At 42.5% G+C, this 12,720-nt stretch overlaps 1 protein-coding gene across 1 annotated transcript in view; it reads right to left on the bottom strand.

The window, feature by feature from the left end:
• Positions 1-12,720, bottom strand: part of MYH15 (myosin heavy chain 15) — a 159,670-nt gene that overhangs the window by 26,732 nt on the left and 120,218 nt on the right. Inside the window, exons 30-32 of the mRNA XM_027514018.1 lie at positions 8,857-9,053; positions 5,051-5,400; positions 2,810-2,934 (exon numbers count right to left, since the gene is read on the bottom strand). Coding sequence (XP_027369819.1) covers positions 2,810-2,934; positions 5,051-5,400; positions 8,857-9,053 — 672 coding nt within the window. The remainder of the gene's footprint in view (positions 1-2,809; positions 2,935-5,050; positions 5,401-8,856; positions 9,054-12,720) is intronic.

Raw genomic sequence — 12,720 nt, forward strand, 5'->3', positions numbered from 1 at the left:
CTTTCAGCTGTAGTTCAAGAACTAGAATCTCAAGCATTTTTTTTTAAGTAGAAATGTTCAATCTTGTCTATGATTACATTTCAATTTTTAAATTTATTTCTCTAGACTTTTTTTTAGTGGTTCCATCTTTAGGATGAATCAATAAAAGTATGAAAGCTAAAACATGGAAGGTGATAACTCCTACTGGAAACTTCAATTTTGAACATCACAGAGGGATAGAGAAAAAGTTGAAAGCATTTGGGGAGCAAGGAACAGGAGAGCGCTCAAATAAAGGAAACTGGGGTATACCTGACACATAATGCTTGGTGTGAGCCATTATTATCGTAACTATTACTATTACTTCAAATGGATTGCTCTGACAGGCAGGGAAGGCTCCTGCTCCTTTGAATGTTAAATATAGGCAAGGCAATTACTTCCAGAAATGTTATAAAGGTGTTTCAAGTTGAAAAGGGTAGGTCTGATTAAATTTGAAAGTCTGTTCCACAGATAAAATTTCATATAGAAGAAGAAACAAACAGAACACTTGGAGATGACAGAGGAGGATGTTTATAAAGGGGACAAGAGGTGACAACGATCTATTGGTCAGTTGGCTACTGGCAGACAGTCCTGAGGGCAGAAGCCACTTTTATAGCCTCTTCTCAGGAGTGCTTAGCACATAATACCAAAAGTGGAAAGTAAAACCAAGTAGCAGTTTCAAAATAAAAATAAGAAAGATGTTGGGAATTTAATATGGCTTAAAGCCTTGCTGCTGTTCTCACAATACTAACTTCAATATAAAAGAAAATTTAAAAAATGCTTGGATAGCAATTTCCTCTGAGGGAATGGTGCCTTTCCTTCCAGGGGAAACTGTCACCTCTAACCCTTTTGAATGCCCTGAGAAAGTGAATCTTTGAAGGTGACCTGCAATAGTTTGAGCTTTGTGACTTCAAAAATAGTCTGATAATGTTTTTCATTAAGGCTCACCCAGAAAAATAAATAACCCAGTATTACAAATACATGTCCAAGTTGATGAAGTATTCATGGATGCAGGTGAAGACAAAACTTGAGAAAATGTGAATAGAATATAACGCCATCTAGTGCTACTAATGGAGAAGGCAATGGCACCCCACGCCAGTACTCTTGCCTGAAAATCCCATGGACAGAGGAGCCTGGTAGGCTGCTGCAGTCCATGAGGTCGTGAAGAGTCGGACACGACTGAGCGACTTCACTTTCACTTTTCACTTTCATGCATTGGAGAAGGAAATGGCAACCCACTCCAGTGTTCTTGCCTGGAGAATCCCAGGGATGGGGGAGCCTGGTGGGCTGCCGTCTATGGGGTCGCACAGAGTCGGACACGACTGAAGTGACTTAGCAGCAGCAGCAGCAGTGCTACTAAATGGTAGGAACGCTATGGCCTTAACCATCTCCCTTCATTGTGCCAGTCAATTTAATGAAAAAGACTTCTACATGTTATGTAGGACTAACATTAACCTTGCCCAATCATAGCTCTCATTGGCTTCTCATGTTGCTTGAAATTTCTACTGTAAAAGTTACTTTTGGAGGTTAAGGTAGTGGCTTTAGAAAGTTCCTAGCCAAGGTGACTGGAGAACCAAAGGAAACAAGTGAATGAAACAAAATTCAACCACTTTAGGGGACACCACAATGCCAACTGAAAGGATTCTATATAAAATATAGATCTCAGAAAACAATTTGCATGAAAAGGCAAGTGCTCTGTCAAGAGCCATCCAGTTGACACATCTGCCTGGCAGATTTCTTACAGAAATGTGATGGTGGGATAAACTGACATTGCTTGACATAGAGCAATCCTTTGGGGTTTCATTTTTTCATTACAGCACCTTTCAAAAGGCCTGTGCCTGAAACTGAATGCTATGCCTTTTTAAAACTGATTGTCTCTGTTAGAAGGTAAGTGGATGAGACGTGCATTTTGAATGCTACCTGGTGCTTGGTCAAAGGGTGGGTCAAGAAAATGCAATTCAACTGTGAGAACAGAAGCTTTGTAGGCCTTGTTAACTACTTAATGACCATGACAGGATAACTTCCTTCTGAGTTCAGCCTCTTTGGCAAAAATATTTTCTCGGGGGTCCTTTCAATCACTAGCTAGCACATGCCTAGGGATAAAGCCAGATATTCTTCCTGAACATTTAATCCATAACACTGAAAACACTCCTATCAAACAACCTTCACAAAGATGAATTTTCAGCAACAAATGAGAACATTGCTTTGAATTCATTTTTAAAACCAAAGTTTTGGGGGGAAAAAAAAGGTTTTGACTGATTTCATTTAAAGAGAGGGTCAGGTATGAGGATATTTAGCTATGAAACATCCAACAAATATTTATTGAACTTCTCCTATACACCAGGCAATGTTCTAGTCCAGTGCCTCCCAGGAATCTTGTTTAAATGCAGATTCTGATTCAACAGAGCTGGGGAGAGGGCTGAGAGTCTGAATTTCTAACAAGCTCCCCAGCAATGCCCAGGCAACTGGTCTCCAGGCCACATTTAGAGCAGCAAGGGTCTAGGTAATGGGGAAAAGTCAGGGAACAAGATACACACGGTTCCTGTTTTCCTTACAGTCAAGAGTCTGCATCACAATTGTTTATCCTGTTCAATGAGCCTCAATCTCCTCATTTGCACAATGAGAACAACAGTCTGCTAGGGATATTACACAAAATAGTGCATACAAAGCACTTGGCATAGTTCCAAGCATGCAGTTAAGCCTTAAGTGTCTTTGTGGTGGTGGTGTTATTAGAATGCAGATCTTCTGCACTGTCACAATGATAAAAGTCTTCTTTGCTCCCCAGAGGTAATACCTCAGCCTCTTCCAATGCCATCTGAACTTCATTCTTTTCTTGTTCAATCTGTTTCTTGACCTTTTCCATTTTACTTAAGTTCTTCTTTCCTTCTCTCACCTGATTTGTCAGATTAGAAATCTCCTCTGGGGAGGAAAGAAAGACAAAATTAGTGAAAGGAACCAGTGAAAGGAACCAGTCTCAGACCCATGCTATCAGGCATAACAGACTGTTCTGGAAGGCCACCTGGGACCCTGGTCATGCCATTCTTGGTAACTTGATGACAAGGCCACTGCTGGCACTATGGGATCTTTGTTTGAATTTGAAAAAATGAATACCTTTTCAATATATTCTTTTAGAATCTGCCAGAAAGCTGTCTACAACTACTGGTGAGAACGGTGCTTCTTAGAATATTTGCATCAAACAACCTGTGCAACTGTACATGCCAATCCACTTGTCAGAGCCACACCAGATACTGCCTGGTGGGGCCCTAGGACACAGACCTGGAGTCATTATTTCAGTGGAAGAGCTTAGCTATGAACACCAATAATGGTGGCTGTTGTGACAGCAGTTGCAACACCAGGATGGGAACTTACAGCGTGTCATTGTCTGCCAGGAGCCAACGCATGAACCCTCTCATGAACACAAGCCTTTGACAGAGCAAGGCATCCAGAAGTGATAAAATCTCCACCACCGGACCCTGTTACTGTCAGTTCTGCCTTTTCATTGAGGAAGCCTCTGGAACCTTAGAGGAGCAGAGCAGGGCCAAGTGCTCTGGGAATTACCCACAGTCCAGAGGCAGTGGAAGGTGTTCAAGAGCCTGTCTGCTTCTCTGGCTCGGAGGATACCTAGCCTAAGACAGGATGGGACAAGAAGTTTTAAGTTACAAAAACAAACCCATTAGATGATAATTCTCATGTGAATAACAGATTCTTGTCTGATATAGCCTGTCCAGAAGACAGGCTCCTAAGAGAAAACTCAAGGCAGTGATTCTCTACTCTGACCACACCTTAGAATTACTTGGAGAGCTTCTGAAACACACTTCTGCCCAAGCTCCACCCCAGACCAAGTGAGGTCTCCATTTGTATTTCTGGGAACTTACTAGAAATACAAATTCTCAGACCCCTTCCTAGACTTACCAGATCAGAAACTCTGAGGGAGGGGCCCACCCAACTGGGTTTTAACAAGCCCTCTAGGTGCTTCTGACACCATCAAAGTTTTCTAACTGTTCCAGCACCCCTCACGGGCCCAGTGAACTGATCACGGACGGTATAGATCAACAGAGAAAGCAGGTTTTATTTATGTCTCCAAGAGTAATGACCTTATTCCCAGGGCACCTCAGGATTGTAACACATGTCACTGCTGGTGCTGCTATAAATTGGCAGCCCTCTTTGAAGGGCTGCTGGGCAGTATTTTAAAATTTAAAAATTCATTCCTTTAACCCAGCAATTTCATTTCTAGGACTTTATCCTACTGAAATATTTGTACATGTCCACAAATATATGTACAGGGATGTACAATGTAGGATTATTTATAATTGTGGAAAATTGTATCTAAAATGAATAAGGTCTATTGAAATGTGTCAGTTATCCTTATTATAAACACTGTTGCTAATAACAATCACGTGGTAGGCTACAGGTACAGGCCTGGTGGCAAAGCCCATAGTTAAGTACGTATGTGGTAGAATCAAGCTGTCTGGGCTCAAATCTCAGATCAGCCACTTAGCAAATGTGAATTTGGCCAAGTTCTTAAACTTAAATGACTCAATCTAGTCTGCATTTTACAGATAGAGAAACTAACTCTTAAGATTGTTCTGAGACTTAAATAATGAATATTTGTATAAAGAACAGTGCCTGGCACACAGGCTAGGCTTTTGAAGTATTTGTTAAATGAGAAAATATATTAATAAATTTTTAAAAGGTACAGAATAATCTGCAATTTAAGTTAAAAAAAATACTTGCCTGCATATGTGCATGGAAAATCTTGGTAAGGCTAGAGATATAAAGAAATTCTTAATACGCTTACTTTACTGTGGGGAACTGGGGCTGAAGGCAGCAATGTAGTCTTATTTTTAGAACTCATTTAATGAAAATAGTATCTGTCGTTAAAAAAAAAAAAAAAAATCCAAAGGAAGTATTACAAATGGCAAAGTTAAGACCCAAGCAGGACTGTGAAGAGGCTGAGCCCTCTATGCTGGAGGCGGCGGCCGAGTCCCCGGCGAGAGCACTTCCGGTGCCCGGCTGGCTTCTCAACACAATGTACCTTTCAGGTGCTTATTCTCCCTCCGCAGGGCCTCCTGGCTCATGGTGCCCTCCTCGTAGCTGTGCCTGAGCTCCAGGAGCTGGATGCTGAGGGCGCGGGCCTCCTTTTTTGCGGCATCCAGCATCGCCTGGGACTCCTCGTGCTTCCGCCTCCAGTCGTCCAGGCTCTTGTCAAAATGCTGCTGCTTCTGGTTGAGTGCGGCAGCCGCAGACCGCGCCTGCCCGAGATCAGACAGGGTGTCCCCGAGCTCAAGTTGCAGTCGGAGCCTGGCCCTCTCCAGGGAGGCGTTTCTGGCATTGGCCACCCCCATGGCTTCCGCAGCCTCCTGCAACCGAAGTGCCAGCTTCTTCCTGAGAAGAGGAGGCCCAAAGGGGAATGAAGCCACAACTCTCATCCAATGTGTCCTTATTAAACACAGCGCTGCGGTGCAAACAGGGGAGCCCCCAAGGGTGGTTTCACAGTATGAAGGGAAGTACCTTGTGTCTGAAAAAGACCTCCTTGTGCTGTAGAACCCAGATATCTGCTGACCACCACCCTCTGGCTCCTGTGTCCACAGGTCCTTTATGTTCCCCCACCCTTTGGCAACCTGGACTTAAAACTCAGAATCTCTGAATCCCTGTAAGTATCTGCTTTCCCTGAACCTTAAATAAGCAATGCAGACATTATCCAGAACAAGAAAAGGGAATAAGAGGAAGATGGTACTGAACACCCAGCAGTAAGCAACTGTTAAAAGTTTTGGGCATATCTAGTCTCTAAAGCGGAGAAGGCAATGGCACACCACTCCAGTACTTTTGCCTAGAAAATCCCATGGACAGAGGAGCCTGGTAGGCTGCAGTCCATGGGGTCGCTAAGAGTCCGACACGACTGAGCGACTTCACTTTCACTTTTCACATTCATGCATTGAAGAGGGAAATGGCAACCCACTCCAGTGTTCTTGCCTGGAGAATCCCAGGGACGGGAAGCCAGGTGGGCTGCCGTCTATGGGGTCACACAGAGTCGGACACGACTGAAGTGACTTAGCAGCAGCAGCAGCAGCAGTCTCTAAAGAGTTCCTTGGCTACCTTGCTTGCAAAGAGCCTTCTTCAGCTCTCTCCTGCTCACTGTCTCCCCCTCTCATCATCTGACTTTTAAACATGCCCAGATTCTCTCTTCTCTGAATTTCTTCTCCAACTGGGCTCCTCTTCCCCACCGTGTATACCCACATCCATCCCAGCGGTATGCTCACTTATCAGGTCCTGCTGCTGTTAGGGGATACTTTAGCCTCTGTCTGTCCTCCCTTCAGCATACTCTGAGATGGAGCAGCTTATTAAAATGCTTCCCTTCCACCACACTTACAATGCAGTGCTCTTATGCTCCCTAATGGATGCAATGTGTTCTCTTGTTCATGTCTCCTGCAGGGACACTGGTAGTTCCATTCTACTCATTCATCACACCTCTTACATGAAAGGTACTGTATGTACCAAAGCTTTTTCCAATCTACTGTTATTAAACAGAAAATGGTCCTCAGGAATTAATATGTGCCACATAACTAACCCAACAGAGCAATGTGCTCATAAAGCCCCCTTTAGGAATCCTGTCAAAACCAACCTGTGCTCAGTGTCCAGGAAGGACCTGGGCTCCAACAACTACTCTTTGCTCACTGGCTTTCTAGCCATAGTCACTTCATGTCTTTGCTTCATTCTTCTTAACTGTTAAGAGAAGACTCTGATGTACTGCATGGTGACTATTGTTGATAATATTGTATTATATATGTGAGTGTTGCTATGAGAATAGAGCTTTAATTTTCTCACCATAACAACAATAACAAAATGGTAATTCTGTGGGGTAAAGGAGGTATTAACCAACCATACTGTGGTAAAGATTTCACAACATGTGCATATTTCAAATTATTATATTGTACACCTTAACTGTACACCATACACAATGGTGTATGTCAATCATATTTCTATAAAGCTGGATAAAAAATAGGAGATTCTGATGTTCTATCCCACTTAAAACAAGAATCTTGTAAAATAATTGCACATATGTTAACTAGTTTAGAAATGCTTAACTGGAACCAGAAAACAGGAATTTTACTTTGGGTGACCAACTGCTGAGGGACTGAGGGGTTGTGCCAGGACACAGGGCTATCAGGGCTCAAATCTGGCAAATCCAGGGCAAACTGGACAACTGATCACCTTCATTTGGCTGATAATGTTTTTCTACATTTACTGCCAACTGCCATTTTGCTCTTTAACTTGCCAACCATAAGCACCTACATGGTTGCCTAGAATATGCAAGAAGATGTGGGAGAAGAAGAAATCAAATCCCTTTCCTCGGGGAAACTCAGAGCTCAGAGGCACTAAATGGGCTCATGGGGGAGCTTGATTCCACTAAACTAACCCAAGCCTGGAAATCTAAGCAGACAGATCTTCAACTTTCCAATTTAAAACAAAAAAATACAATCCTAGATTTTTTTGTAATTCCACCTCCCTGAGGGGATTTAGAGGCAAAGCATAATAGAGATAATGCTTTATTTATTTGTTGTTTAAGTTTAAAGCACACACACACAAAAAAAGTCTTCAGATATAATCACATTTGCCATTTCTCTCTAGTTGTCATCGACTATAAGACCATGATTTGTTAGTTCAAACAAATCTATGTGGTCATAAGTAACCCACATACTTTCTCTCTTTTCTGTCTCTTAGAAATCTTCAAACAGAATGACTGGTAGACACTTTCACCGGAATTCTTCAATTAGGGAAAAAAAATCTTAACTTTAGAAGCAAATGCCATATTTTGGATATGAGGAGCCATTTCAGTTCAAGGCCCCACTTTTCTGTGGTCCCGAGTTTTTAACGCATTCACCATGGGTATTTTTAGTATCTGTCATCACAAAGCCCTTTTTAAGTTATTGTGGCTACAGAGACAGATCTCTTGGTATCCCCCCTTTAGGGACAGAATACAGCAGCTGTTCAGCACATGTACAGCAATGTCTTTCAAAGATTTAGGTGAAGAACTGAAAAATAATATATTTGGTTGATACTAAAGAGAAACGTATTGATCTTCCCTGGATTTTTGCTAAGCTACCAAGCCAGGGACATACTATTTTGAGTCAACCTTTAAGGCTGGTTTGACACTGTCTCTCAAAGACACACAGTTCTTTGACCTCTGAGCAAAAAGCTTTAGAACTACATCCTGGGACTAAGTCTTAATTCATGTAGGCCCCAAACTTCTGTAGTTCCCGGAAGAACTTCTAAAGCCTTTGTGTAGTGTTGTCTATGTCCTAACCTTAGAGGTGGCCCAAAGGCGATTTCTTTTCAAAGGAACTTTTGTCCCATAGACAGGATGACAGATCCTAACACATTTCCAGCTGCCCCTGTCCATCTTCACAGACAACTTTGTAGTCTACAAGTTGTAGATCAGAGACATTTTTGGATAACTTTAATGTATGGAGATGTATACAGACGTGGACTCCATTTTTCTGGTGTTCCAAATGAAACCCAGGATTTTACATGTTAGCCTGTTTTCAGACCATAGCTCAGTCACATCTGTGAAGACTTCTCTTCTATCTCTAGAAAGAACCTCCTTTCCCCCCAGGACTTCTCTCTAATGTTTGTCGCTCTGTATTATAATATTAATTTTTGAACCTCTCTAGAGTATGTGCTTCTTGCCAGTGGTGGCTGTTTCAGCTTTGGTCTTGGGCTTATTCACACAGTTGGTGAGGACTTGCTAAGTGCACATGTGAAGCCTTGAAGACAAAGCCACTATTCTCAGAGTCCTCTGCATAACTAACTCCAGGGTCAGGGTAGCCCTGCCCCACTCACTTGGCATCCTCCAAGTCCTCAGCACGCTGGATGGTGTCATCCTCGTACTTGGTCCTCCACTTCACCATTTCAGCATTGCCTTTGAGCAGGGCCTGCAGCAGCTCAGCCTTGGCTGCTTGCTCTTCCTCGTACTGCTCTCGTAGAAGGTCACAATCACGCTTGGCCGACTTCACGGCCTGGGCCAGGGCACTCTGTGACTGCAGGGGACACACACAGGTATAAAAAGGCACCACCACCATTAATGATGAAAGCTTCAGAGGTGACATCATCTTTTTTAGATAAGGTTAATAACCACCTGCCACAGATGCAAGCTGAACCTGAACCTAGCTAGTTAATACTAGGGAGAGAATTTGGGACAAGAGAAAGGAGAGGGTATCTAATTGCTGCCATTAAAACAAGGAAGAGAGTTCTATTTAGGGAAATGCCAGCCTGACAATGTGGGCTTCAATAATAGACAGGCCTGGAGTTCTAGAAATAGTGCAGCATGCAAAGGTAGCAAAACACTCACTATCACTTAGGTAGTAAGATTTATATTTAGCAATATACAAGACACTGGTCTCGTTTGGGCTAGAAAGGACCACTGAGTTTAGTCTAGCCTTTTCATTCCATTGATAAAGAAAACAAAATCTTTTATTTTACATGCAAATCTCTAAAATCTTTATTACTTTAAAACAGTGCTATCCAATAGAAGTTTCCGTAGTGATAAAAATATTCTCTCTATATATATTGTCCAATACGGTAACCACTAGTCATGTGGCTGTTAAACATTCAAAATGTGCCCAACTGAATTTCAATTTTATTTAATTCTAATTAATATCAATTTAAATTCAGGTAGCCACCTGTAGCACAGTAGTGGCTTCTGTATTTATTGGACTGTAGAGCTAATAATTATTTGTCACTTAAGGCATGGTTTGATTAACCTAGCAACATCATTCCCAAGAGATAACCTAGTCTAGTGGGAAGAAGCAGGGTCTCTGCCAGTCCTCATGGGTCCTTAATACAAATTAGGAAGAAACCTCTTCCCAGATGCAGCTCTGAAAGCACAAGGCTTGGTTAATGGCAGCCTCAGGCAGACACTGAAGGGCTTTGAATGAGGAGGAATAATATTTAGTTCCTTGGTGGCTCAGACAGTAAGAATCTGCCTGTGATGTGGGAGAGCCAGGTTCAATCCCTGGGTCAGGAAGAGTCCCTGGAGAAGGGAATGGCAACCCACCATAGTGTTTTTGTCTGGGAAATCCCATGGACAAAGAAGCCTGGCAGGCTATAGTCCTTGAGGTCATAAACAGTCAGACATGACTAAGCAACTAACACTGGGAAGGACAGAGGATTAGAATCTGGGAAACTTGGCTTCAAATTGTGGTCCTTCCTCTCATTTAATATATATTTAGTGAACACATGTTCTAAGCAACAGTGTTAACCAAAGTAAATAAAATGGAGACAAAGCCTTTGTCCAAAGAACCTAAATGGAGGAGGACATATGAAAACAAGTATGTACAAAAATTAATAAATAAGATTGCTGAGAGCACTGAGATCATAAAACAGACTGACAAGAGGACACATGTTTGGCTTTTTCTCATCATGCCCCAAAGGCCTCCAAGAAGGGCTTTCAAACAGTGGGAATAGTCCTAATGATGGCAGCTTATTTAAGAGGCAGTGAGGCAGCCACGGTGATTCAGTTCAGTTCAGTTCAGTCACTCAGTCGTATCCGACTCTTTGCGACCCCATGAATCACAGCACGCCAGGCCTCCCTGTCCATCACCAATTCCCGGAGTTCTCACATCCATCGAGTCAGTGATGCCATCCAGCCATCTCATCCTCTGTCGTCCCCTTCTCCTCTTGCCCCCAATCCCTCCCAGCATCAGAGTCTTTTCCAATGAGTCAACTCTTCGCATGAGGTGCCCAAAGTACTGGAGTTTCAGCTTTAGCATCATTCCTTCCAAAGAAATCCCAGGGCTGATCTCCTTCAGAATGGACTGGTTGGATCTCCTTGCAGTCCAAGGGACTCTCAAGAGTCTTCTCCAACACCACAGTTCAAAGGCATCAATTCTTTGGTGCTCAGCCTTCTTCACAGTCCAACTCTCACATCCATACATGACCACAGGAAAAACCATAGCCTTGACTAGACGGACCTTTGTTGGCAAAGTAATGTCTCTGCTTTTGAATATGCTATCTAGCTTGGTCATAACTTTCCTTCCAAGGAGTAAGCGTCTTTTAACTTCATGGCTGCAGTCACCATCTGCAGTGATTTTGGAGCCCCAAAAATAAAGTCTGATACTGTTTCCACTGTTTACCCATCTATTTCCCATGAAGTGATGGGACCGGATGCCATGATCTTCATTTTCTGAATGTTGAGCTTTAAGACAACTTTTTCACTCTCCTCTTTCACTTTCATCAAGAGGCTTTTTAGTTCCTCTTCACTTTCTACCATAAGGGTGGTGTCATCTGCATATCTGAGGTTATTGATATTTCTCCCAGCAATCTTGATTCCAGCGTGTGTTTCTTCCAGTCCAGTGTTTCTCATGATGTACTCTGCATATAAGTTAAATAAGCAGGGTGACAATATACAGCCTTGACGTACTCCTTTTCCTATTTGGAACCAGTCTGTGGTTCCATGTCCAGTTCTAACTGTTGCTTCCTGACCTGCATACAAATTTCTCAAGAGGCAGATTAGGTAGTCTGGTATTTCCATCTCTTTCAGAATTTTCCACAGTTTATTGTGATCCACACAGTCAAAGGCTTTGGCATAGTCAATAAAGCAGAAATAGATGCTTTTCTGGAACTCTCTTGCTTTTTCCATGATCCAGCGGATGTTGGCAATTTGATCTCTGGTTCCTCTGCCTTTTCTAAAACCAGCTTGAACATCAGGAAGTTCACGGTTCACATATTGCTGAAGCCTGGCTTGGAGAATTTTGAGCATTACTTTACTAGCGTGTGAGATGAGTGCAATTGTGCAGTAGTTTGAGCATTCTTTGGCATTGCCTTTCTTTGGGATTGGAATGAAAACTGACCTTTTCCAGTCCTGTGGCCACTGCTGAGTTTTCCAAATTTGCGGGCGTATTGAGTGCAGCACTTTCACAGCATCATCTTTCAGGATTTGAAATAGCTCAACTGGAATTCCATCTCCTCCACTAGCTTTGTTCGTAGTGATGCTTTCTAAGGCGCACTTGACTTCACATTCCAGGATGTCTGGCTCTAGATGAGTGATCACACCATCGTGATTATCTGGATCGTGAAGATCTTTTTTGTACAGTTCTTCTGTGTATTCTTACCACCTCTTCTTAATATCTTCTGCTTCTGTTAGGTCCATACCATTTCTGTCCTTTATCGAGCCCATGTTTGCATGAAATGTTCCCTTGGTATCTCTAATTTTCTTGAAGAGATCTCTAGTCTTTCCCATTCTGTTGTTTTCCTCTATTTCTTTGCATTGATTGCTGAAGAAGGCTTTCTTATCTCTTCTTGCTATTCTTTGGAACTCTGCGTTCAGATGCCTATATCTTTCCTTTTCTCCTTTGCTTTACACTTCTCTTCTTTCAAAGCTATTTGTAAGGCCTCCCCAGACAGCCATTTTGCCTTTTTGCATTTCTTTTCCACAGGGATGGTCTTGATCCCTGTCTCCTGTACAATGTCACGAACCTCCGTCCATAGTTCGTCAGGCACTCTGTCTATCAGATCTAGTCCCTTAAATCTATTTCTCACTTCCACTGTATAATCATAAGGGATTTGATTTAGGTCATACCTGAATGATCTAGTGGTTTTCCCCACTTTCTTCAATTTCAGTCTGAATTTGGCAATAAGGAGTTCATGATCTGAGCCACAGTCAGCTCCCAGTCTTGTTTTTGCTGACTGCATAGAGCTTCTCCATCT

The sequence above is a fragment of the Bos indicus x Bos taurus genome, chromosome 1 (assembly GCF_003369695.1).
Source record: "Bos indicus x Bos taurus breed Angus x Brahman F1 hybrid chromosome 1, Bos_hybrid_MaternalHap_v2.0, whole genome shotgun sequence".
In the NCBI taxonomy this organism is placed as follows: domain Eukaryota; kingdom Metazoa; phylum Chordata; class Mammalia; order Artiodactyla; family Bovidae; genus Bos; species Bos indicus x Bos taurus.